The sequence below is a fragment of the Equus caballus genome, chromosome 5 (genome assembly GCF_041296265.1).
Source record: "Equus caballus isolate H_3958 breed thoroughbred chromosome 5, TB-T2T, whole genome shotgun sequence".
In the NCBI taxonomy this organism is placed as follows: Eukaryota; Metazoa; Chordata; class Mammalia; order Perissodactyla; family Equidae; genus Equus; species Equus caballus.
The window spans coordinates 14166904-14194608 of NC_091688.1; the positions used below are offsets into that span (position 1 = coordinate 14166904).

Sequence of the window (27705 nt, forward strand, 5' to 3'; positions counted from 1 at the left end):
TTTTATTGTAACACTTATCCTTTGTCTTGAAATGGCTTAGTTACTATCTATCTCCCCACTAGAAAGTTATTCTTATTCATCTTTATATCCCTAGCTGCTAGTACAAGTTCTGTATTGTGTTTTTTGGAATATGAGGGAGCCAGTATTTGCCTTGAACCAAACCTTGATCCCAAGGATTGAGTGACATGAGATTTTCGGGCCAGTGGTGGGAGAGCTTTGGAGTTTGGGCAGAGGCATTCAGGGTCCCTCCAATCACGTGAAATAGTCTTCCACCTTGAACTAAATGCCATTGACATCCTCTCACTTGCTTAAGAAAACAACCTGAGAGTCACCTTGTTTATTACCTTTCTTCACACTTGCACCTCAGGAAAACATCCTCTTCCACTTCTATTTTCATAGCAACCACCCTAATCCAGGTCACCATTATCTATCCCATGGACCTATCCAATAGCTTCCTATCCTTTTCTGGCTTCTCCCTGTTCCATTTCTGCTCTCTTCTGTCAGCCTTAAAAATAAAACGGCCAGTTATCTTTACCAGCAAAACGAGTTTCTTCAGGAACAGGCAAAGAATGGCAATTTGGGATGTGCATGCTATGGCAGACAGTAGGCAATCCAACAATCAAAGGAGAGGAACGCTATTTTATAGGGAAAAAGGAGGAAATTGGGAGGGGTTGTTCTGAAGGAAAGTCCATTGGAGAAAAGCAAGAGTTCAGAGTGGTGATGGCTTTTCATTGGCTGAGTTGCCGGGGTAGTCACTTCTGTTTGGGATGCAATGTACATTTCTTCAACAAATTGGCTTTCCTGAAATTGACATCTTGAGTGGTACTGCTTGGGAGCTCCCCCTTGTGGCCTCCTAACTCCATTTTAAATGAGGATTCCCTTTATTAATTTTCACACCTCCAAGTCATTCTCTACAAAATAGACTGACTTAAAAACAGGACAAAACTTAGAAACAAAAAGATCCAAACATGATTAAGTTCCTGCTTAACTCTCTAACCTCAATCTCATACCCTCCATATAAGGTGTTTCAAGCTTCCTGGCCTTCTGTTCCTCAAACAAGCCAAACTTGTTCAACATCAGCACCTTCACATCCACTGTCTTCTGTCTATAATCTCTTCTTCCCCATGGTTGGCATAGCTGGCTCCTTCTCCTCATTTAAGTCTTAGCTCAGATCACCTCCTCAAAAAGTCCTTCCCTGACACTTTGTTTTTTCTGAATACTTACCACTACCTGCAATTATCTTATGTATTATTTATCTTCTCCACTAGAAACAGAAACTTCTAAGTGCAGGGGGTTCTTCTGTTTTCTTCCCCGACCCTCTAGGAACAAAATACCACTAAGAAGCAGCCTTGTCATGGGACGCTTTGATGCTTTGTAGACTGAACTTGACTCTGTCCTTCAGCACAGACAAACTAGACAAGGACACAGTAAGATACGTGCAATAATGGGGCAATTAAGTAATTCAAAAGGGGACTTCATAATCAAAGAAAAAGTGATGCAAAGATTTAGGACATAGATTAAGAGACAACAGTTAATCGCTTAGATTTTACGAAGGCAAAGGGGTAGGTGAATTTAAAGGTAGGTGAAAAGGGAATGAAGAGGGCAGCACAGACAGTATTGCAAACCAGTACGAGCTAAGCTAGCCTGCCTAATCACTCCCACCCTTATCCGGACAGGTTGAGGAGCCACCCGTGACTCAGTCAGGCTGCTCTGAATGAACGGATCAGGTTTGCCTGAACTCTGCGGTCTCTGCCGACCTTTCAACAAAGAGGGTTTGCACAAGTTGCCCTGGCCACCCAGAGCAGGCAGCACCAGCACCGTTCACCCTAAGGCAGCCCTGGCCTCAGCACTCAGTCATTCAGTCCTCCTGGTCATTGGCAGATCTACCCAGTTTGCTTCTTCCACAACTGTGATAACTTCTGCCAGCTGATGACAACAGCGTCTAGCAGATCCTAACGGTTTTCGTGCTTCACCTCTCCCCTCCCACCAGTTAAAGAGCAATAGGAACACAGGGACTCATTTCTATTGAGACTCTGCTGGCCACCTTATATATACAACAAGAAGACTCCTGTCTTCTCCTTCGTTTCATTAATTCATTCAAAAAATATTGATCATGTTTTCTTAAGCTAGAGACCAGAGAGTTCAGGCAAACCTGATTGACGCGTGACTCAGTCAGGCAGCCCTGAATAAATGAATCAGGTTTGCCTGAACTCTCTGGTCTCTAGCTTAAGAAAACATGATCAATATTTTTTGAATGAATTAATGAAACGAAGGAGAAGACAGGAGTCTTCTTGTTGTATATATAAGGTGGCCAGCAGAGTCTCAATAGAAATGAGTCCCTGTGTTCCTATTGCTCTTTAACTGGTGGGAGGGGAGAGGTGAAGCACGAAAACCGTTAGGATCTGCTAGACGCTGTTGTCATCAGCTGGCAGAAGTTATCACAGTTGTGGAAGAAGCAAACTGGGTAGATCTGCCAATGACCAGGAGGACTGAATGACTGAGTGCTGAGGCCAGGGCTGCCTTAGGGTGAACGGTGCTGGTGCTGCCTGCTCTGGGTGGCCAGGGCAACTTGTGCAAACCCTCTTTGTTGAAAGGTCGGCAGAGACCGCAGAGTTCAGGCAAACCTGATCCGTTCATTCAGAGCAGCCTGACTGAGTCACGGGTGGCTCCTCAACCTGTCCGGATAAGGGTGGGAGTGATTAGGCAGGCTAGCTTAGCTCGTACTGGTTTGCAATACTGTCTGTGCTGCCCTCTTCATTCCCTTTTCACCTACCTTTAAATTCACCTACCCCTTTGCCTTCGTAAAATCTAAGCGATTAACTGTTGTCTCTTAATCTAGGTCCTAAATCTTTGCATCACTTTTTCTTTGATTATGAAGTCCCGTTTTGAATTACTTAATTGCCCCATTATTGCACGTATCTTACTGTGTCCTTGTCTAGTTTGTCTGTGCTGAAGGACAGAGTCAAGTTCAGTCTACAAAGCATTAAAGCATCCCATGACAAGGCTGCTTCTTAGTGGTATTTTGTTCCTAGAGGGTCGGTTCAAACTGAAATGATCCACAGTTCCACAAGCGGCTCTTGGAGCCTCTAGAAAAGGCACCACACTCGCCAGTCCCGTGCTACCAGGCATGGTGCCGTTTCGGGCTTGCACAAAGTTGTCTCGGTCCCCTGTCTGCCCCACACGGAACCGCTGGGGAAGAAACGGAAAGCAAGCAGGCGGGGTCCCGATTTGCCCGCGCGAAGCGCCCCTCCCCGGGCGCCAAGGCCAGCGGGCGCTCCAGCCGCGCGAAGGGGCGGGGCGGCCTTGGGCGGCCACCAATGAAATCGGGAGCCGGCGCGGGCCGTGCGCGTGACGCAGCGTAGCGGGCTGCGAGGCCGGGGGCGGAGGGGCCGGGCAGTCGGGCGCTTTATTTGCGTCTGCGGGGTGCTGGCTGCGCTGCGAGTCTTGGGCGTCCGGAGAGCGGTCGGGAGGCGACCTCGCTGCCCGCCGCGCGCTGCGGCTTCCCGGCTTTACCCTCCTGGCCGAGGTACCCGCTGCCGGGCTCCGGCCCCAGGTAAAGCCCACGCTCCCCGAGCCCCTCACTTCCCGCCTGGGTCCGCCCGCCTCAGCCGGAGAGGAAGGGGACAGAGGCGGCGGCCGCGCCTCGGGCCCGGTGGGCCTGGCCGCGTCCTGGGCTGAGGAGCTGGGGAGGCGGCCGGCGGCCGCCGAGGGCGAGGCTCCCCCGTCCTGGCGAGTTTGGGGGATGGGGAGGGCGGGGAAGTTACCTTCGGGCGCCCGGAACGCGGCAGCTTTTTAAACCTTGGAGGTTTTTTCAGTGTCTCCCAGATCCTGTGGCGTCTCTCAAGCCGGTAGTAAAGAAAGTTAGGAATTAGAAGCCATTTAATGGCTTAAAAAACGGAACCAAAAATGCACTTAGGAAGTCATCTTCTAATTGATGTGGGAAGAAAGTGTGTTGTGACGGGATGGATGGCGCTTCAGGACATCCAAATCTGCGTGGGCACCAAAGCCTTGAATCAAGCTCGTATTTTATTTGTACCTCTTAGGATGTAATTACGTTTCTGTCCTTCTTAAATGTTAATGGCCGTGCGCTTTAAATGACATATCTATTTAAAAGTTATTTGTAAGCGAGAAGCAGCTGTAAACTCTATTCTCCATATTTACACATAGATTAAATTCATTGGTCGCTTATTAAGTGGTTGCCGTCTCTTTAAACTACCTTTTTTCAGAGTGTTTGCTTTTCCCTTGACGTAGACTTCAGCTTGAAGCTTCTTTTTTTTTTTTTTTTTTTTTTTTTGCTTTAAGTTGGGCCGCATCGGTGAATGACTTTTAAGGGAGTTTGAGTGTTGTCTAGGCCAGAGAATGGATTTGCGAAGGGGCCCCCAGGCGTTCAAGAGTAATCGTTTAAAAATGCACGTGTCTCAGTGCATCACGAGCTTAGAACTCTCAAAGAGTTTGCGTTCTTTTAGGATAAATATCAAAATACTGCTGCCACTCTTTCTATCTCCACTTCATCATCGGCCACCTTCCTCCCTCCTGTCTGGGCACAAGCCACACAGGTTTTTATTTTTGTTCTAAGAAGGCCTCTTTGCTGTCTCCTGGTGTCTAGGCGTTTCTTCCACCTCTGACGCCTTATTCTCTCCCTGCCCCCAACGCCTATGCGTTCCTGGATTATCAGCCCACATCACATATGACTTCCTCAAGAAGCCGGTCGTATCCCTGTGAAGCCCTCCTAGCACTTTGTTTTCCTTAGCAGCAGTAAATCATCAGTTGTATGAGTTGTTAAAGTTACTTAGATGCTTCCGTTGGTGGCTCTGCTAGCATGTACATTTCATGAAGGCTAGACTAGTCCATCTTATTTATGTCTTAATTATCAGAGTCTCGCCCAGCCCTTGGCACAATGAAAGAATGAAGGATTTGGAGGGCAGAGGAGGGAACTTTTGAGTGGGAAATATTAACTAGGGAAGAGTGCCTGATGGCTTTGGAAAGGAAATGGAAAAAGTTTTAAACAAAGTCCAGTTAACAAAATTTATTTTTGGAATTTATCACCTTGGATAAATGATTATACTGACAATACAGATGTAAATAGAATTTGTCTGTGTTCTTTAGTTTTGCTAATTGATTGAATGACCCAGCTCTTTGATACATAAATATTGTAGGGTTGTACTAGGGTAAACCATTGTTTGGAAGGAAGAGGGAGAAATTTTATGTTTTAGATTGTAAATTTGTTTGCGGTTGTCTCTCTTTCCCCTCACTGAACTTGGGAGTGATCGAGCAAAATTCTTCACCGAGAGCAGCTGCTCAATATTTATTTGTTTTATAGATTTATAGGTTCTTTTAAAAGCTTTGTTAATAGGAACACTGCAAGCAGGCTCAAGCGGGACACTTGTTTCCCATATGGTTCATTTGTTTCTCAAACCGGTTCTTTCTGTTTTGCTTTCTTAGGATAAGTTAGATACTGTCACACTGAACATTGCAAAACCAGTGTACAGATTGGATTCTTAAATAATTGTTCAATCACTGTGTTGTTTTTCAAATAGCTGTTTAGTCAGCTTTGCGTCACCTTAGGTATAAATTCCAACAAATTTTTAAATTTGGAAACTCAGTTTCCACTGTCGCTTACTGGCTATGTGACTTTTAACAAGTTTCATAGTATTTCCGAATTTAGAGTGGAAATGTTAAATGAGATGTGTGATGCCCCCACCCTGGCGCCCAGCACTGTAAATGTTACTGGCTTAGTAAACATTAGCACCTGGTGGTTTTACTGCTGGACGACTGGAGAGACTAGTCTTATGATCACTTTTCTACTTCCTCAATTCATTTTGCAACCCCATCCAGTATATTTCTTTGTACTTCTTCCCCAAACTGATTGTACAAGTAAATCGTAGCTGTTAATGTTCTCAAATTGTGAAAATATCCCGTGTTACGCTCTCCCCTTTTTTTCTCCCTTTTTTGTGGTCCTGCTTGAATTTTCCATGATATACCATAGATTACCTCTTGAATCCTGACTTGATTTTGAACATTGTCTGCTCCTGATTCTCTTCTAATCTCTCCTAGGCCTTGCTTTTTTACTGTTAGTTAACTGCCTTGTAATATTGGGAAAATTACTTAACCACTTGTAAAATGGAATAATAGTATCTACTGCATAGGTTGTTGTGAGGTTAAATGAGCCATAGTAAGTACTAGGTAAATGTTAGCTTTATATTATTTCCTAGGTAACCTCTTTTCTTGATTTATGGTCTCTAACTGGGAGAGTTCCTTCCTGTGCCTTGGCCTTAGCTGCTGCCAGTACACTGATGAATCCAGATTCCTGTCTTCAGTGCACACTTGCATATTCATCTGCCTATTGGTCATCATCACTTGGCTGACCCACAGGCACATCGTATTGAGTTCACCTACTCCTTTCTCTTCTCCTGTAGTTACTTAGTTTAATGCCACACCACAGCCTTAGTCAGCTGAATTAGAAATCTCGCTTGGGATCTGTTATTTCCAACTGAGGCCACCTGGATAGTTCATAGATGCCTCAGCTTAATGTTTATAAATTTCTCTTATCTCCCTTAATGTTGTCTTCATGAAATCATTTGTTCATTTAATAAACGCATGTCACCTGAGGCTTACTTCAAGGCTTTTTCGTTTTTTGTGTGATCTCATTGTTCTGCCAGTCTCTCCTTTCTCCAGCACGCCCTCCATAAGGTTGCTTGAGTTATCTTACTCTAAGACAAACAGCAAGTCACCATCTTGTTGAAAAACCTCTGCCAGCTTGTTTATGTGTTAAGTTCCAAACTCCTTAAGGGCCCTTGACCTTTTGTCCTTGCCCTTCCTGTACCCTGTGCTCCAGCCTTAGTCCTTCTCTTCAAGATTAATTAACTCAGATTTTACCTTCTTCAGAGAAGGCTTCCTAATTGCCCCTCAGTGCTGTTGGGCACCAGGCCTGTATTCCTTTGATACTCTACGTGCATCTCAATTACTGTTCTGTAATACCACTAGATGTTATATTTTTATGTCTTTCGTCCACTAGATTTTCACTCCTTGAGGGCACTAACAGTTGTAGTTATCTTTGCATCCCAGGGCCTGGCACGTTGTAGACCTCAATAAAATGTTTGAAATAATGAATCCGTCACCAAGGTCTGTACTTGTTTCATCTTTTTTGTAGACTGCTCTCCCTCCCATCCTGTTTTGATGCTTAGCAAACTTCTATTCCTGTTTTGAACTCTGGCTCTAATGTCACCTCCTCCATGAGGACTTGTTTGACTTCCCTAAGTGGTTAGTTATGCCTTCTCCTGATAGAGTTTGTGCGTGTGTGTGTGTGTGTGTGTGTGAAGAATACAATGAGATAGACCTCTGTATTATTAAAACACATTTATCCAACATGATTGTAGAAAGAGAAGCTTTATAGACATGACTTTTCAGATAATTGGCACATATCTTTTAAGTGTCAGAACTTAAAAAAGAATAATTTCAATGCAAATTAAAAATTTTTTCTTTGCCTTCTATGTTTAAACTACCATAGCCCTTTTCAGATGTGCCATGGTCGTTAAAGCGTGAACTTCAGCTGAGGTCTGCTTTGATACAGTGATGTATTGGGGGCTCATCAGAAACAACACGTTTGGGCCTGCACTAAAAGACCTGTGCTTGCTCTCTTTCTTTTTTAATGTTGATTTCTACTTTTAAAGTTTTCTGTCTTTACTGTTATCTATAGTTATGCTTCTGACAGTCACTCCTTTTTTTCTTTGAAAATGGGAACAAGGTTACCTACCTCATAGGGTTATTCTTAGGATTAAAGGAGGTAATAATGTGCACGAGGTCCTATCAGAGTTTAGCAATTCTAATAATGTTTATTCTAACTATTTGAATTTGTTTCAGAACAGTCTCTCAAGTTTGAGAGATTTTCCGGTGGAGTAAGGGGCATGGCATTTGTCAGCAAATTGTTTTTCAGAGTCTCCTAGATTACCTAAGTTTAGAATTGGGTCCTGAATGGTAGATGTTATTGAAAAGCCTTAAGCTCTAGAGCGGATCATTTTTATGTATAGATACACACAACTTAAATCTCAAACTAGGTAAATGTCTTCACTAACTGTGTTGTATTTATTTTTTAGTATTGACAGGCAAAGTTAGAAATAAAAGCAAACATCAGTTCCAATTCTCATACTAGCCTATTAATGATTGTTTCATGAACATGTGAATGGCAATTTTTTATTTCCTTAATGTATGTGAAAATGCTTGGTAACTATTAATTCATTCAACAAATGTGTGTTAACTGCAGACTGTGTTCTAGGCACAGTTGTAGATACTTGGATAAAATGATGAACAAGACAACTCCACTTTTCATGGGGCTTTACAGTCTTGTGGGGTAGACAGACAATAAATGCTGTAATGTATTGGGCAGTAAGTACTCTGAAGAAAAATACAGCAGCATATAAGGGATAAGAGTAACAGGGTGTGAGAGTATTTAGTTAGAGTAGACTTAGGAGTCCCTGAGGAGGGGACATTTGAGCAGAGAATTTGAATGAGGTGAAGGAGAAAGCCCTGAGGGTACCTGAAGGAGATGTTCCAGACAGAGGAAGTATCAAAGAACTTGAAATGGGAGTGAACTTAGCTTGTTCAAGAAACACAGAAGGCCAGAACAGAGCTAGTGAGAGAACTGAGGAGGTTCAGGGTGCTGGGGTAGGGGTTGGGGAGGCGAGTGGCAGATCATGGAGGAGTTAGAACAAAATCCTAGACAATGGTGAGAACTTAGAACAAAATCTGATGTTTGAAGGATTTTGAGCAGGGGAGTACCTTGCTCTGACTTACTCTTTAGAAGGATTACTCTGGGTGCTGTGTTAAAAAATAGACCAGAAGGGAGAAAATGAAGAGAGTCTAGTTAGGAGGCTACTGCAGTGAGAGCTGAGAGAGGTATGGTGAAGGTGGTGGATGTGGCGAGAAGAGGTTAGAATTGGAATGTGTTTTGAAGGCTGAGTGAAATAGACTTGCTGTTGGATTGGATAAGGGATAGTAAAGAATCAAGAGTGACTTCTAAGGTTTTCTTTTTTCTTTTGATCTGGACAAAGAGTGACTGTTAGTCTTAACTGAGGTGGGGAAGACAGAGAGAAGAATGGAATTGGAAGGAGCGTTGGTAGTTCAGTTTTGGTCATGGTAAGTTTGAGATGCCTATAAGACATCTATGTGAAAGTGTCAGGTAAGCCTTTGGAGGTGAGTCTGGAGCTCAGGGAAGTGTGGGCCTGTTGGGAGGAGAAGGGTATTAGAGAATTGATGGGGAGGTATTCGAGTAAGTGAACTGGTGGTGTTCAGAGGGTTAGATGCTGAAAATCAGAATTTTGGACATGGTGCAGGTATTAGTAACTGTAAGTTCTAGGGGAAGGAGTGACTGGGACGTAAGAACAGTTTGTTGGAGACAAGTAGTAGTCAAGGAGCCTGGAGGCCAGGGCATTGGATGGACCAAAGTACATGAATGTTGAAGTAAAAGAAGTGTGGAAGGATTAGTGGTAGAGTGGGGGCAGTGAGTGAGGTGTTCACATCCTCAATGAGTGAGGGCAGTGACCAGGAAGATAGTACATACTTGCAATGAGGAGAGGTACCAGGTATAATAATCCGGCTGAGGTATTTCAGGAAGGGAAGGAGGAACTGTGACCTGAAATTAATGGGAAACAAGGAGGATAACTCTGCCTCCAGGTCCTGTCTTAATGAGAGGTCAAGAAAAAACCCTGGTACACTTCACATATAAGGGCAGTGATCCATGTTAGCGCTTAGAAACCATTTAGCATTAATTACAGTTTGAATGTTGGACTTTATGACAGCTGAAGTAGTTTGCCTGGCTAGTGTTTAGGTTGATAAGGGGATAGATTCACAGTCCTCTTTTAGATGAGTGGTCAAAAAATTCAGCTGTCCTTCATCTCTCACCTGGACAATTGCAGTAGTCTGTTAACTGGTCCCTAACTTATGCTCTCGCCCTCGTTGTGGTCTGCTCTCCACACAGAGGCCAAAATGATCCATCTGTCTATAGAGAAGGAACAATTGAGCTGAGCATTACTCCGATTTGCCTCTGTTTTCTGCAATACCAGCCATGTACTATTAACTGACATGCATGGCAGGAGGAGCTCAATTCAGACATCATCTCTTAATCTTATGATTTATATGATCCGAGGATTTGGTCAAAATTGAGGTGAGCCATTTTCAGTAAGAGTTCTCCTTCCTAACATCTGTATGTATGACTGATAAAATTTGTTAATATTTTCTTGGAAACCATATGATGTTTGAGCTGCATTTGAGAAAGTATATAATTATGGTACTTTATTTACCCTCATCTAGTACATCTTTTTTTTTTTTTAATTATTAGTTTTTTTTTAAGATTGGCACCTGAGCTAACAAGTGTTGCCATTTTTTTTTCTTCTCCTCAAAGCCCCCCAGTGTGTACTTGTATATTCTCGTTGTAGGTCCTTCTGATTGTGTTATGTGGGACGCTGCCTCAGCATGGCCTGATGAGCGGTGCCATGTCTGCACCCAGGATCCAAACTGGGAAACCCTGGACCGCCGCAGCGGAGTGCATGAAATTAACCACTTGGCCAGGGGGCCGGCCCATCTAGTACATCTTAAAAGCAAACACAAGTAAAATTTGAGGGATGATATGACTTAATGTTTGTGTCATTTAGCATATAGAGTTAGATATGTAGGTATCAGGTCACTTAGTTAATTTTTTAAAGTTGGTGGTTAATAATATAATGTTGGCACTTGAGTGTATATTATCTTTTTTTGTTGTCGTGGTTCTCTGCAGTAGTATTTACCTTTAATTTCTAGAAGAAGAAACAGATTCAGAGGGGATGCGGGTTTACCTGAGGACACAGTGCTGTGATGGAGCAGGGATGTAAACCACCTCTTGGTGTTCTGATTCCAAATCCTGTGCCTTTCCACTGTATTACACTTCTCCCTTCCTGCTAAGTAGAGGAAATTGAGACCAAAGATATAAGTACAGACTATGATAGAAAGATTTTTGTTAAAGAAGAGTTAATGTTTTCTTCTTTGGCTCACTTCTAAAATGAGTAGATTAAACTCTGTGTAATTGTGCAAACTCAGTAGTTCCTGTGTTTTAGCTTTGGGAAGTCTTTGTTCTCTAAAGTAGACTGATGGTTCCTAATCTCATCACTAAGGACTCCTTTAATTTTTTCATTGTTGTGCAGGGTACTCAGGTGTAAATTGTTTCCTTTTGTCCTGTTAAACAACATTTATTTGTCTCTGAAATTTGGTTTCTTAAGTACTATTTTCACCTCTTAATTAGTGCTTTTAATCATCATAACTGATTTTTCACTGGGTTGATAATAGATTCAGCCAAAAGGGAAGTAATGTGTTGCTTGTTTTGTGTGATAAGTGTATAATTGTTTATTTCAGTTATTGAAATGTTTGAAGTCGTTTTTGCATACCTATAGGAGTCCTGAGTCTAGGGGGGCCCCCAACCCCAATTAAGAACAATCGTTGTAGATGTTATTGTTGAGTAGGGTGTATAAGGCTGTTACCAGTAACGATGATGCTCGTTGGCATCCTCCTGGCATATGTTTTCCTCTTGATTCTCTTAAGTTTAGAGCAGTGTCCTATTAGAATAATGGGTTGCGGTATTAACTGAGATTCACTTTCTGTACTAATGCACGCCTCTTGTGCTCCAGATACTCCCCACTAGATTTTGGGGATTCAAAGGGAAAATACCATATGGTCCCTGTTTTTGAGAAGCTTATGCTCAGTGTCAGAGGCAGATAGTATTGCTGTCTGAGTATGGTAGCGTGAATCCGAGGCAAGCCATCTGGTGATTACTGGGTAGGCTGTGGGATCCAGTAGTTCTGGTTTTGAATCGCAGTTCTGCTGTTGGAGAATTATATGATTTGGGGCAAGTTAAATCACCTCCCTAAACTATATTTTTATCATCTGTAAAATGAGGATAATACCTACTTTCCAAGATTGTAAAGACTGAATAAGAAAATAAATGTAAAGGACTTGGCAGCACAGTGCCTGGTGGGTACACAATGGCTGGTCATTAAGTCAAAGCTGCTGCTGTTCCTGCTGCTGTGACTCTTACTTTGAAGGGTGAGTAGGGTTAGCTAGGTAAAGAAAGGGCAGAGGAGAACCAGCTTTCTAGAGATTGGAAAGAGTATATTAGAAGACATGATGACCAAAGACAATAGTTGGGGAATAATAATAGTACCTAATTTAAAGATTAGATTGAGATTAAAATATGTAATACATGTAAAGCACAGAACACTCAAAAGTAGAGTCCCTGTTTTTATTTCCACATTATTCCCTGTGTCATCCTTCCTTTTTGAAACGTCTTGGCTCTTTTTGCATCTTTCTATTGTTTCTCCCCTGATTTCTTTTCTCCTTCTTCCTGTCTTACTTTGAGGGCATCCCTCATAGTTGGTTGTCAGTTCTCACTTCTCTAATCTTTTCTGTTGGAGAGTTAGATGCTCTGCTGCTTCCTCTGTCACTGTTAGACAAATGACTTTCAAATTTATCAGTTGCCCTGACCTCCTTCCTAGGTTCCTTTTAATTGAATCTTATTGATCTACTAAAATTTTAGCAACTTATAAAAAGAAGTTCAAATAGTAGTGTTTGTAGTTTGGATCTGACACAGGTTGCAGAGTTATGAAGATTCAATGAGAAAACTTAAAGCCCCCAGCAGTGTCGTTGCACTTAATAGATACTCAACAAGAGCCTCTTTGTTGTCCTCTGGTAAAGGAGTCTGATCAGTCATGCACCCCTGGACAGGGCTTATTAAGGACCTTGTTTTAACCCTTTCTCACCCATGGAGTGCTCTCTTCTCATCCTTCAAGACTCAGTTCAAATAACTTCTGTGAAACTCTTTACATCTCTTAATAATCTCTTTTGTCTCTGAACTTCAGGTATTCATTATTTTTACCATTGACGTGACTATTGATCATACTACTTTGTGGCGTCTTTGTACTTTCTTTTTCTTGTTCTTAAGTTTTCATATATTTATGCCTTTTTTATTTAACTAATTGTTCTTTAAGAATGGGGGCCATGCTTAAATAAGGGTCTTAAACCAACCAATTACTTATAAGGACTAATTTCTTCAAATTTGTCATAGTATTTTGTGCTCAGAAACTGCTTAAACATGACTAAAGTAAAACAAAAGGAAGAGAATGTATCATTTTTCACCTTCCCTAAATATGGTGATATTGTGAAATTCGCCTGAGCCAGATACTTAGTTCAAAGCTTTTTATGTCTTCTTTCCTAGACAACAATGGTGGGTGAAGAGAAAATGTGTCTAAGAAAACGGCTGTCAAAGTCCGATGAAAATCTTGAGGAAAGTGAAGAGGAGAGAAACTCTTCAGAGGAGTCCCTAGAGACATCTAGTAATGGTGAGGCTTTTAATTTTTTTGAGGTGAATTAATGAAATAGAGAACAAATGTATGTTCTAGAACAGGGATTGACATCTCTTTAACTCTGTTTATTATAAATGAATATGTTGTGAGGCACTGTGTAAAGGTATAGAAGAGAACAATATGTTGAAAGGAGCACTTTGGTTGAAGTGCCAGTCACAGCCACCTTAGATACTACTGGTGACACTGATGTGTGACTTGCTGCACATCTCATAGAAGAGAGCTTTGTTGATGTATGTGGAGTTGGCAATGTATATTTTAATTTAGGATTTATATTACATAGAGTTTTATATATCTGGTAAAGAAGAAATTAGGAAATAAGCCCTTTCTTTTTAATTAATTCAACAGACGTGTTTTGGGTATCTACTATTTTAGATACCGTACATTCATTCATTCCTTCAGCCACCTAACTTATCAATAATTACCGATGCCCTGCTAGGTGCTGCGGCTACAGAGTGATCAATATGGTTCGTACAGTACGATGTGTTTGCCTTCATGGAGCTCTAAGTGAGCGAGTGAAATGAATGAGAACAGCCCCCCCCCAACGTAATTAGATTATTATGAATAAGTGCTACTAATTACTCTTCTACTAGATGTAATGAGCATAATGAGAGTAATTAGCAGACCACCTAACTTAATTCAGTAGTACGCTATCAATCTTGGGTGAGAAAGAGATTAGGGAGTTTTATTAGTTCTTCTGTCCAAGTTTTCTTAATGCATCAATACAGATAAGAGTATGACACAACACTTGTTGTTAAGGTCAAGGTTGTGCTTAAGATCGATAGACCTGTAAACACAGCTCCAACTGATGTCATCTGTTGCCTCAGGATGTTTGTTTTTGCAATGACATTTGTATAGATTTGATTTCAACAAGGATTTGAAATTTGAAGCTTTTTTGGCTAGCAGATAGGGGTGGAAGTTTCTGAGACAGGTTGTCTTTGGCATCCTGAGACTTCTTTCATACAGAAATGTTCTTTTGTTTTTCCTGTGTAAAATTTAATTAGAAAAATAGCAGCTGGATCCCACCAGGAATATGTGTTGCTGCTTAAATTTGCATAATGAAGGTTATTGATTTTTAGACTTTTAATTAGCTATTTATGAAATATTTATATTGCATATGGGCTAGTTTTAGTGTGATCTAAAATGTAAAATTTGTGCAAAGGTTATAAGCCAACATTGGGTAGAGACCTACCCCTTCCATGATTTAGGGACTGAGTAATAATAATCTGTGTTGTCTGTCTTGGAGACAGAAAAATTACTTTTCTTTGAAACTTGCTGTCACTAGATTCACTTTTCTCTTTATGTCCCAGTTTTATTTTTTTTTTGTGAGGAAGATTAACCGTAAGCTAACATCTGTTGCCAATCTTCCTCTTTTTGCTTGAGGAAGGTGGTCCCTGAGCTAACATCTGTGCCAGTCTTGTTCTACTTTTTGTCCGTGGCCGCCACTACAGCATGGCTTGATGAGCAGCGTGTAGGTCTGTGCTCAGGATCCAAACCTACCAACGCAGGGCCACTGAAGCAGAGCACACGAACTTAACCCAGTACGCCACTGGGCTGGCCCCTGTATGTCCCAGTTTTTAAAAATCTTTTACAAATTATTCTAATTTCTACATATTTTCATTACTCCTTATTGTGTTAGTTCATTGTTTTAATCATTCCAGGTTTTAAGGCAGATATTAAAAATTGAATTGTTTAGCCAAAAACAAGAAGTATGAGCGCCCCCTTGATTTAATGTACGTGATGCTGATCTGAAAATAGAATATGTTTCTTCGCTTGAACATTTGTTCACTTTGGGGAATAAGCAGACAGGTAAAATACGGCCTTTGAGTAGCAAGGGCTTCAAGGACACCAAGCCACGCCAATCAATCATTGTGGCCCACCAGCCAGAACCAGGGGCATCTGCACTGCCTGGGAGCTTGTTAGAAATGCCCCACCTCACATTTATTGAATAAAAATTTCATTTTAATAAGGTTCCAAGGTGATTCATATGCAGGTTAAAGTTTGAGACACAGTTCTTAGTGGCAGTTCTCAATTGGGGTGTGTTAGAATCCTTCAGAGAAACAGAACCAATAGGATATATACAGATATATAGGAAGATTTATTATGAGGGTTTGGCTCTGTCTGCCATCTGCACGTTAGATGCCCAGGGAAGCCAATGGTGCAGTTCCAGTCCAAACCCAAAATCTTCAAAGACCTGAGAATCAGGGATGTGATGGTGTAAGTCCCCAGTCTGAAGGTCGGAGAACTAGGGCAGGAGAAGATGGATGTCCCAGTCCAAGCAAGAGTGCAAATTCGGGGCCGGCCTGGTGGCGCAGCTGTTTAGTTCGCACATTGTGCTTCGGTGGCCTGGGGTTTGCTGGTTCGCATCCCGGGTGCGGACGTGGCACCACTTGGTAAGCCATGCTGTGGTAGGCGTCCCACATATAAAGTAGAGGAAGATGGGCACGGATGTTGGCTCAGGGCCAGTCTTCCTCAGCAAAAAGGAGGATTGGCAGCAGTTAGCTCAGGGCTAATCTTCCTCAAAAAAAAAAAAAAAAATTCGCCAGACCTCTGCTTTTTGTTCTACTCAGGCCCTGCTGTGTTGGGGAGGGTCTACTGATTCAAATGCTCATCCCTTCTGGAAACACCCTCACAGGCACAGGCAGAAATAATGTTTTACCAGCTGTCTGGGCATCCCTTAGCCCAGTCAAGTTGACACATAAAATTAACCATCAGAGGTTGTGCACAAATCCCTGTAGAAAGAAAAGAAATCATCCAACAAACCAGAACAGTTTCTTGGACCCCATTATAGATCTACTGAATCTGAATCTCAGTGCGAGGCTGCAGGAATGTTAAGTTTGAAAACCTTGCTGGATAGTACTGATTGGCATCGCAAGTTAAGGAGCAGTACCGTCAAGAGCTCTGAGACCTAACTGTCTTGTGATATGTCACTTTGACGTAGCTCGTGACATAGTCCAAAGGATGTTTTTCATTGAACTTGTGTAATTCTTGAATTCTTATTCTCTGGTTCCTAAATCTAGTAACCTATGGGTAGGATGATTTTATGTCTGAATTTGCTCAGGTTAGTCTCAGTTTTCCCTGTGTCCAGTGTAATTCTGTGTGTTGCCTCCTTGCATTCTCAGAAGTGTCCCAGTTTGTTTGATAAATTATATGGTCACCCAGCCTTTAGGTTATTGAATTACATTTTCATAAGAGTATCTTTAATTTATCTAGTGCCTATTAGGTGAAATTATAATTAATTAGCTTTCTTGTAGTTTGTGACATTTGTTTGAAATAATACCAGTTCTGAAGACAACCTTTTGTCTAAATTGAAAGTAATGTTATCATTACCTGATTTTTTTTTTTTGAGGAAGATTAGCCCTGAGCTAACTGCTGCCAGTCCTCCTCTTTTTGCTGAGGAAGACTGGCCCTGAGCTAACATCCATGCCCATCTTCCTCTACTTTATATGTGGGACGCCTAACACAGCATGGCGTGCCAAGCGGTGCCATGTCCACACCTGGGATCCGAACTGGCCAATCCTGGGCCATGGAACGGAATGTGCGCACTTAACCGCTGTGCCACCAGGGCGGCCCCTCATTACCTGATTTTAAAAGTAATACATGCTTATGTAAAAAAGTTTTTATTGTGCTATGATGTACATGCACTATTCAGTTAATTCCAAATATGCAGAAAAGGATAAAAAAGAAAGCAGAGGGGCCAGCCTGGTGGTGCAGCAGTTAATTTTGCACATTCCGCTTCGGTGGCCCAGGGTTTACCAGTTTGGATCCCGGACATGGCACCACTTGTCAAGCCATGCTGTGGCAGGCATCCCATATATAAAGTAGAGGAAGATGGACATGGATGTTAGCTCAGGGCCAGTCTTCCTCAGCAAAAAGAGGAGGATTGGTGGCAGATGTTAGTTCAGGACTAATCTTCCTCAAAAAACAAAAAATTTTAATTTAAAAAAATTAAAAAGAAAGCAGAAAAGGCTCGAAATTCTGTCATTTGAGAAATGAATATGCGTCCTTCCAGATATGTTTTATTCCCATGAACTTATTAACATTTTACATAAATAGAATATTTTATACCTTCTTTAGTAACTCAGGTCTCTAACACATTGTGGACATCTTTCCAATGTTAAGTAGTAGATAATTCGCTACAAAGTATTTTATTTTGTATCTGTCATATACAATTTAATTGTTTTTCTGATGAATATTTAAGTTGTTTCTGTTTTTTTCTGCTATAAACAAATGGTAATGAACTTCTTTACAGATTTGTCAGATGCCTAAAGAGGGATTGCAGGGTCAGAGGATTTTTTCCAAAAATATTTATTTTGAGATATAGTACTGGATTGCAACGTTTACCTTATACTCTATAAACTTACCACTTCGTGTTTTTGTTGTTACTATGCCTGTTTAAATTTTAAAAATCTTATTTCTTCCTCACTGCCTCTTTGCATGACAGTGTACCTGCCTGTCCTTTCTGCTTTTCCTTTCTGATTTGCATCTCTTGTAATAGACTGTGGAATGGTCCGCTTCTAGGAGAAGTAAATAGAAGTTAGGGCTCTGCAATTTAACAGGAAAAGCTAAACTTTATTCTTGTCTAGACCCAGTATTCTGCCACTTACCAGTTCTATCTTTATGCTAGATATGAAAGTATAATTTAAGTAGAGATTGGTTTAGGCATTTTTTTTCTTCTTCTCCTCTTTGTTTTCTTTTCTCCTCTTGTTCTTTTTTCTCCTCCCTTCTCTCCCTTTGGCCCCTTCTCCTTTTCCTCTTTTTTCCTCCCATTCCTCCTCATTTTTTTTATTGATTTTATTCACATAGTATAAAATTTGTCATTTTAAGATGTAGAATTCAGTGGTTGCCAGTATACATCATTACTTTTAATTGCAGAACATTTTTATCACCCCAAAAAGGAACCCCATGCCCATTCATTGTCACTCTCCATGCTCCCTTTCTCCCAGCCCTGGCAACTACTAAGCTGCTTCCTGTCATTTTGGATTTGCCTGTTCTGGGCATTTTATATAAGGGGAATCATAGAATATGTGGTCTTTGCTATCTGGCTTCTTTTACTTAGCATAATGTTTTCCATGTTTTAGTGAGTATCTGTCCTTCATTCTTTTTTATGGCTGAACAGTATTCCGTTGTATGGATATACCACATTTTGTTTATTCATTAGTTGATGAACATTTAGTTATTTGAGTTGTTTACAATTTTTGGCTATTAGGAATAATGCTGTTGTGAAAAGCTTTGTGTGAATGTAGGTTTTCACTGCTGTTGTTGGGTATATATCTAGAAGTGGAGTTGTTGAGTCATATGGTAAATCTGTGTGTTTTTTTTTTTTTTTACACTCCCAAACTTTATTTATCTTATAACTGGAAGTTTGTACCTTTTTTTTTTTTTTTTATTAATGTTATGATAGATTACAACCTTGTGAGATTTCAGTTGTACATTTTTGTTAGTCATGTTGTGGGTACACCACTTCTCCCTTTGTGCCCTCCCCCCACCCCCCCTTTTCCCTGGTAACCACCGATCAGATCTCCTTGTCAATATACTGACTTCCACCTATGAGTGGAGTCATACAGGGTTCGTCTTTCTCTGTCTGGCTTATTTCGCTCAACATAATACCCTCAAGGTCTATCCATGTTGTTGTGAATGGGACGACTTAGTCCTTTTTTATGGCTGAGTAGTATTCCATTGTATATATATACCACATCTTCTTTATCCAATCATCGGTTGCTGGGCACTTAGGTTGGTTCCATGACTTGGCTATTGTGAATAATGCTGCGATGAAGATAGGGGTGCATGGAACTTTTGGAATTGCTGATTTCAGATTCTTAGGATAGATACCCAGTAGCGGAATGGCTGGGTCATAAGGTATATCTATTCTTAACTTTTTGAGGAATCTCCATACTGTTTTCCATAGTGGCTGCACCAGTTTGCATTCCCACCAATAGTGTGTGAGGGTTCCCTTTTCTCCACAGCCTCTCCAACATTTGTCACTCTTGGTTTTGGATATTTTTTGCCATTCTAACAGGTGTAAGGTGATATCTTAGTGTAGTTTTGATTTGCATTTCCCTGATGATTAGTGATGATGAGCATCTTTTCATGTGTCTATTGGCCATCCGTATATCTTCTTTGGAGAAATGTCTGTTCATGTCCCCTGCCCATTTTGTAATTGGGTTGTTTGATTTTTTTATTGTTGAGTTGTGTGAGTTCTTTGTATGTTATGGAGATTAACCCTTTGTCGGATAAATAACTTGTGAATATTTTTTCCCAGTTAGTGGGCTGTTTTTTTGTTTCAATCCTGTTTTCCCTTGCCTTGAAGAAGCTCTTTAGTCTGATGAAGTCCCATTTGTTTATTCTTTCTATTGTTTCCCTCATCTGAGGGGTTATGGTGTCCAAAAAGATTCTTTTGAAGCTGATGTCAAAGAGTGTACTGCCGATATTCTCTTCTAGAAGACTTATTGTTTCAGGCCTAATCTTTAGGTCTTTGATCCATTTTGAGTTTATTTTAGTAAATGGTGAAAGAGAGTGGTTGATTTTCATTCTTTTATGTGTGGCTGTCCAGTTTTCTCAGAACCATTTGTTGAAGAGACTTTCTTTCCTCCGTTGTATGCCCTCAGCTCCTTTGTCAAAGATTAGCTGTCCGTAGATGTGTGGTTTTATTTCTGGGCTTTCAATTCTGTTCCATTGATCTGTGTACCTGTTTTTGTACCAGTACCATGCTGTTTTGATTACTGTAGCTTTGTAGTATGTTTTGAAGTCAGGGATTGTGATGCCTCCAGCTTTGTTCTTCTTTCTCAGGATTGCTTTAGCAATTTGGGGTCTTTTGTTGCCCCATATGAATTTTAGGATTCTTTGTTCAATTTCTGTAAGAATGACATTGGAATTCTGATTGGGATAGCATTGAATCTGTAGATTGCTTTAGGTAGTATGGACATTTTAACTATGTTTATTCTTTCAATCCATGTGCATGGAGTGTCCTTCCATCTCTTTATGTCGTTGTCGATTTCTTTCAAGAAGGTCTTGTAGTTTTCGTTGTATAGATCTTTTACTTCCTTGGTTAAATTTATCCCAAGGTATTTTATTCTTTTCGTTGCGATCGTGAATGGGATTGAGTTCTTGAGATCCTTTTCTGTTAGTTCATTGTTAGCATATAGAAATGCTACTGATTCATGTATGTTGATTTTATACCCTGCAACTTTGCTGTAGTTGTTGATTGTTTCTGATAGTTTTTCTATGGCTTCTTTGGGGTTTTCTATATATAAGATCATGTCGTCTGCAAACAGTGAGAGTTTTACTTCTTCGTTGCTTATTTGGATTCCTTTTATTTCTTTTTCCTGCCGAATTGCTCTGGCCAAAACCTCCAGTACTATGTTGAATAAGAGTGGTGAAAGTGGGCACCCTTGTCTTGTTCCTGTTCTGAGAGGGATGGGTTTCAGTTTTTGTCTGTTGAGTATGATGTTGGCTGTGGGTTTGTCATATATGGCCTTTATTATGTTGAGGCACTTTCTTTCTATACCTATTTTATTGAGGGTTTTTATCATAAATGGATGTTGGATCTTGTCAAATGCTTTCTCTGCATCTATTGAGATGATCATGTGGTTTTTGTTTCTCATTTTGTTAATGTAGTGAATCACGTTGATTGACTTGCGAATGTTGAACCATCCCTGTGTCCCTGGTATAAATCCTACTTGATCATGGTGTATGATCTTTTTGATGTATTGCTGTATTCGGTTTGCCAAAATTTTGTTGAGGATTTTTGCATCTATGTTCATCAGTGATACTGCCTTGTAGTCTTCCTCCTTTGTGTTGTCCTTGTCAGGTTTGGGGATCAGGGTGAAGTTGGCTTCGTAGAATGTATTAGGGAGTGCTCCATCTTCCTCTATTTTCTGGAATAGTTTGAGAAGGATAGGTATTAAATCTTCTTTGAATGTTTGGTAGAATTCTCCAGAGAAGCTGTCTGGTCCTGGACTCTTATTTTTGGGGAGGTTTTTGATTACCGTTTCTATTTCTTTACTTGTGATTGGTCTTTTCTGATTCTCTATTTCTTCCTGATTCAGTTTGGGTAGGTTGTATGAGTCTAGGAATTTATCCATTTCTTCTAGGTTGTTCAATTTGTTGGCATATAGTTTTTCATAGTATTCTCTTATGATCCTTTATATTTCTTCGGTATCTGTTGTGATTTCTCCTCTCTCGTTTCTAATTTTATTTATTTGAGACTTCTCTCTCTCCCTTTTTTTTTTTTAGTGAGTCTGGCTAAGGGTTTGTCTATTTTGTTAATTTTTTTGAAGAACCAACTCTTTGTTTCATTGATCCTTTCCACTGTCTTTTTTGTTTCAATATCATTTATTTCTGCTCTAGTTTTTATTATTTCCCTCCTTCTACTGACTTTGGGCTTTGTTTGTTCTTCTTTTTCAAATTTCGCTAGGTCTTGTTTGAGGTTGTTTATGTAAGATTTTTCTTGCTTATTGAGGTGAGCCTGTATTGCAGTAAATTTCCCTCTTAGGACTGCCTTTGCTGTGTCCCAAATCATTTGGTACGGTGTGTTTTCATTTTCACTTGTCTCCAGATGATATTTGATTTCTTCTTTAATTTCTTCAATAATCCATTGTTTGTTCAGTAGCATGTTGTTTAGTCTCCACATTTTTGGCCCTTTCCCAGCTTTATTCTTGTAGTTGATTTCTAGTTTCATAGCATTATGATCAGAAAAGATGCTTAATATTATTTCAACCCTCTTGAACTTATTGATGCTTGCTTTGTTTCCCAAGATATGGTTTATCCTCGAGAATGTTCCAAGACTGCTTGAGAAGAATGTGTAACCTGCTGTTTTTGGATGAACTGTCCTATATATATCTATTAGGTCCATCTGATCTAATTTTTCATTTAATTCTATAATTTCCTTGTTGATTTTCTGTCTGGATGATCTGTCCATTGGTGTTAATGGGGTGTTGAGGTCCCCTACTATTATTGTATTGCTGTTGATGTCTCTTTTTAGTTTTGTTAACACTTTCTTTACAAATTGTGGTGCTCCTGTGTTAGGTACGTATATATTTATAAGTGTTATGTCATCTTGGTGGAGCGTCCCTTTTATCATTGTATACTGCCCCTCTTTCTCTTTATCTGTTTTGCTTTGAAGTCTACTTTGTCTGATATAAATATGGCAACACCTGCTTTCTTTTGTTCATTATTAGCTTGGAGTATTGTCTTCCATCCCTTCACTTTGAGTCTGTGTTTGTCTTTGCAGCTGAGGTGTGTTTCCTGGAGGCAGCATATTGTTGGATCTTGTTCTTTGATCCATCCTGCCACTCTGTGCCTTTTGATTGGAGAGTTCAATCCATTCACGTTTAGACTGATTATTGAAACCTGGGGACCTACTGTTGCCATTTTATCACTTGTTTTCCAGTTCTTTTGCATTTTGCCTTGAGGGAGAGCTGTTACTTTGTCTTATTGTCCTTCCGCTTATCTCCTTTGTTCTGGATTTTGTAACCCCTTTCCTTTTTTTGATTTTTCAGGAATGAGGTTCTTCCTGAGCATTTCTTGAAGAGGAGGTTTTGTGGCAATGATCTCCCTTAACTTTTGTTTATCTGGGAAAGTTTTTATTTCTCCATTGTATTTGAAGGATATTTTCGCTGGGTAGAGTATTCTTGGCTGCAGGTTTTTGTCCTTCGGAGTTTTAAATATTTCATTCCAATCTCTTCTAGCTGGTAAGGTCTCTCCTGAGAAATCTGCTGATAGCCTTATGGGGTTTCCTTTGTAAGTTATTTTCTTATGCCTGCCTGCCCTTAGTATTTTCTCTTTGTCATTGACTTTTGCTAGTTTCACTACTATATGTCTTGGGGTTGGTCTTCTTGCGTTAATAAAGTTTGGAGATCTATTGGCTTCTGTCACATGAAGTTCCATCTCTCTTCCCAAGTTTGGAAAGTTCTCAGCTATTATTTCTTTGAACAGGCCTTCTGCCCCCTTCTCCTTCTCTTCTCCCTCTGGTATACCTATAATCGTTATGTTGCATCTCCTAACTGAGTCGGATAATTCTCGGAGAATTTCTTCATTTCTTTTTAGTCTTAGTTCTCTCTCCTCCCCTGTCTGCAGCATTTCTATATTCCTGTCCTCCAAATTGCTAATTCTTTCCTCCATAATATTGACCCTAGTGTTCAGAGAGTCCAGATTTTTCTTAATCTCCTCCATTGTGTTCTTCATCTCCAGTATTTCTAATTGGTTCTTCTTTATAGTGTCAAGCTCTTTTGTGACATAGTTCCTGAACTCATTGAGTTGTCTATCTGAATTCTATTTTAACTCGTTAAGTTTTTTAATAATGGCAGTTTTGAAATTATCATCATTTAGGTTATAGATTTCATTGTCTTTGGGATTGTTTTCTGGGTGCTTATCATTTTCCTTCTGTTCTGGAGATTTAATATATTTTTTCATACTGCTTGATGGCGTGGATTTGTGCCACCACATAGAGATAGAGTTTAGTCGCTGCTTCTACTTGTTGCGACTGGTGTGGGGGGGGCGGCTGTTTAGACTGCACCAACCAGGAACCCTGTCAGCTGTTACTGACTGGACTTGGACCCCTCCTCGTAGTCACAGTGGTCCTCTGGGGTCCCTCATCGGTTGTGGGGGCAATCGCAAGGGGGCCTCAGGCTACTGGTGCCTACTGTTGCAGCCCACTTAGACGCACTCCCTCCTTGTGGTCTGCAGCAGTGTTGTGGGCTTTCCCAGCAGCCAGGAGCAGGATCACCTATAATCGCCCCTTTGTCCCTAACAGAGCTCACAAGATCACACTTCTCCACTATAGGTCCCAGCAGAGCTGCGGGTATCTTCTGCAGTCTGTCGTTAGCTCACCTAGCTGTGCTACTTTTGCCCCAGGGCCTTCCCGCCTTGCGATTGCCAGTCAGGACCTCTCCACTAGTGCTGTGCAGAAGCTTTTGCTGAGGCTGCTGTAGGAACCTGGAGTTCCCCCCTGGGCTATGTAGCCGTTTCACCAGAAACGGCTCCACTCTGCCCACTCCACTCTCATGGGATCTCTGGGAGCCCCTTGCCTTGTCTGGGACACGGCCAGAGTCTGTGGGCCTGGCGGTGGCTTGTAAGCTGCTGCCTTGTGGGGAATTCTGCTCTAGGGAGCTTCCTGGTGTTCCGAATGCTGGGCGGGGCCTCCCTGCCAATCGCGAGCAGAGGACCTCCCTGCCGGTGGGTGCGGGACCCTGGGGATTCCCCCTGGGCTTAGGTGTAATCGCGGGGGGCTTGGGTAGGGCTGTTGTCACCTGTTTCCACCGTTGCTCTGCTGGTGAGTGCACACTCCTGCCCTTGGTGTGTGGCGATGCTATGGGGGAGTCCGCTGGAAGAGAGCCTCCTGCAGGAACTAGGCTGTCTGGAGGTCGGGGGTCGGGGGTTGGAGAGTTTTCACCTATTTCCACCTCCTCCCAGGGGGAAGTCCGTCTGCCTTCAGATGTATAGTAGCATGAGATTCTTAGGCATCTTGAGATGCTATCTGGTTATCCTTTGTTACTCAGTGAATGTCCAATTAGTTGTAGATTCGACGGGGGAGAGACAAGACCACTCTCTCCGCCATCTTGGTCCCACCCTCTATTATGTTTTAAATTTTTAGTGGTAAGAACATACATAGCAGTTTACCATCTTAACTATTTTTAAGTGCACAGTTCACTAGCATTAAGCATATTCACTTTGCTGTGCAGCAGATCTCCTGAAGTTTTTCATCTTGTAAAACCAAAACTGTATCCGTTAAACAACTCCTTATTTCCCCCAGCCCCTGGTAACCACCATTCTGTTTTCTGTTTCTATGAATTTGACTACTGTAGATACCTTACATAAGTGGAATCTTACAGTATTTGTCTTTTTGTGACTGGCTTAATTCACTTAGCATAATATCTTCTTCAAGGTTCATCTGTGTTGTAGCATGTGACAAGATTTCCTTTCTGTTTAAGTCTGAAATATTTCATTATATGTATATACCACATTTTCTTTCTTTTTTTAAAGATTGGCACCTGAGCTAACGTCTGTTGTTAATCTTCTCTTTTTTCTTCTTCTTCTTCTCCCCAAACCCCCCCAGTACATAGTTGGATATTCTAGTTGTGAGTGCCTCTGGTTGTGCTATGTGGAATGCCGCCTCCGCATGGCCTGATGAGTGGCGTCATGTCCATGCCCAGGATCTGAACCAGTAGATCATTTTAAATCCCACCAGTGGTGCACAAGGGTTCCAGTTTCACCACATCCTCACCAGTACTTGTTATTTTCTGTTTTGTTTTTGTTTTTTAAATAGTAGTCATCCTAATGAGTTTGGGGTGATACCTCATGGTGGTTTTGATTTGCATTTCTCTCATAATTAGTGATATTGAGCAGCTTTTCATATACCTGTTGCCCATTTGTGTATCTTTTTTTGGAGAAATGTCTCTTCATGTCCTTTGGCCATTTTTTAGTTGGGTTGGTTTTTTGTTGAGTTGTAGGAGATCTTGAGTTGAGTTTTGGGGTTATATTCTGGAAATTAACCACTTGTCAGATAGATGATTTACAAATATTTTCCTGCATTCCTTAGGTTGCCTTTTCACTCTGTTGATTGTGTCCTTTGATGCACAGAAGTTTTTAAGTTTGATATGATCACATTTGTCTGTTTTTGCATTTGTTGCCTGTGCTTTTGGTGTCATATCCAGGAAATCATTGCCAAGCCCAATGTCATGAAGCTTTCCTCCTATGTTTTCTTCTAGGAGTTTTATAGTTTTGAGTCTTACATTTAGGTCAGTAATCCATTTTTAGTTAATTTTCATATATGTATAAGATAAGGCTTCAACTTCATTCTTTTGCATATGGATATCCACATCAGTTTCAGGAGTTTTGGCATCTGTGGCAAGCTGAAAATGCCCCCTCTGCCAAAAGGTCATAAAACCTGGAACCTGTGAATACTTTATATGGCAGGAAAAGGGGCAGAGGGGTCTTTGCAGATATAATTAAGTTGAAAATCTTGAGGTGAAATTGTCCTGAATATCCACATGGGCCCTAAATGCAGTCACATATGTCATAAGTAGGAGGCAGAGGGAGATTAGACCACAAACACAACAGAAAGTGATGTGAAGATGGAGCTGAGAGAGATTTGTAGATTCTGGCCTGAAAATTAGAGTGCTATGGCCAGAAGCCAAGGAATGCTGGCAGCTACCAGAAGCTGAAAAGCTGAAAAGAACAAGATCTACCTAGAGTCTCCAGAGGGAGTGTGGCCCTTCTGTGACACGTTGATTTCAGCTCAGCCTCCAGAACTGTGAGAGAATGAATTTCTGTCGTTTTAGGCCACCAAGTTTGTGGTAATATGTTACAACAACCACAGGAAACTAATATACCATCTTAACAATATTAAGTCTTTCAATCCGTGAACACTGGATGTCTTTCCATTTACCGAGGTCGTCTTTAATTTCTTTCAACAGTGTTTTATAGCTTTTAGAATATGTTTTATACTTTTTTTGTTAAATTTATTCCTAAATATTTTGTTCCTTTTGATGCTATTGTAAATGGAATTATTTGTTAATTTCATTTTCCAATTGTTGCTACTGTGTAGAAATGCAGCTGGTTTTTGTATATTGAAATTATATCCTGCAACCTTACTGAATTCATTTATTAACTCTAATAGTTTTTTTGTGTGAGTTTTGTGTTATTTTCTATATATAAGATCATGCCACCTGCAAATAAGAGTTAGTTTTACTTTTTCATTTCCAATCTGCATGCCTTTCCATTCATTTTCTTGACTAATTGCACTTGCTAGAATTCAGGTAGAGTGTTGAATAGAATTGGCAAGAGTGGACATCCTTGTCTTATTTCTGATTGTGGGGAGAAAGCTTTCAGTCCTTCCATTAATTATGTTAGCTGTGGGGTTTGGTAGATGCCTTTTATCAGGTTGAGGAAGTTCCCTACCTTTCTCTAATTTGCAGATAGTAGTTATTCTTGACTGCCTTTTATTTTGCTGCTTTGTTCATTTGATAGCTTGTTAGTTAATATAATACTAATAACAACCACTAACATAGATTTATCATTGCCAGGCACTGTTTGAAGTGTTTCACAAATATTAACTAAATCAATATACTTTATTCAATTTCAGTGTTCTTTGAGATATGTACATAAATCTGAACATAGAGAACAACAGTCCTTTTGTAACAAATTTTGAGTCTCTTGGCAAAAATATAGGAAAAAAGTTAATATCATTTTTATTCTGTAATCTTGCTCCTTCACCCAATATAAGCATCTAATCATAAAACTGGCCAGTCCACATAGAGCCTTAATCAACTGAATAAGTTGAGAGTACATTTTTTTTCTTACTATGAAGGCAAAACATGTTTATTTT

At 40.7% G+C, this 27705-nt stretch overlaps 1 protein-coding gene across 3 annotated transcripts in view; it reads left to right on the forward strand.

The window, feature by feature from the left end:
- The first annotated feature begins 3313 nt into the window (after positions 1–3313).
- The window catches only part of SOAT1 (sterol O-acyltransferase 1), an 80348-nt gene continuing 55956 nt past the window's right edge, over positions 3314–27705 (forward strand). Inside the window, exons 1-2 of one of the 3 annotated variants that reach the window (XM_023640234.2) lie at positions 3314–3553; positions 13235–13358. In XM_023640234.2, the coding sequence (XP_023496002.1) occupies positions 13241–13358 (118 nt within the window). In that variant the 5' untranslated portion in view covers positions 3314–3553; positions 13235–13240. 3 annotated transcript variants of the gene reach the window in all.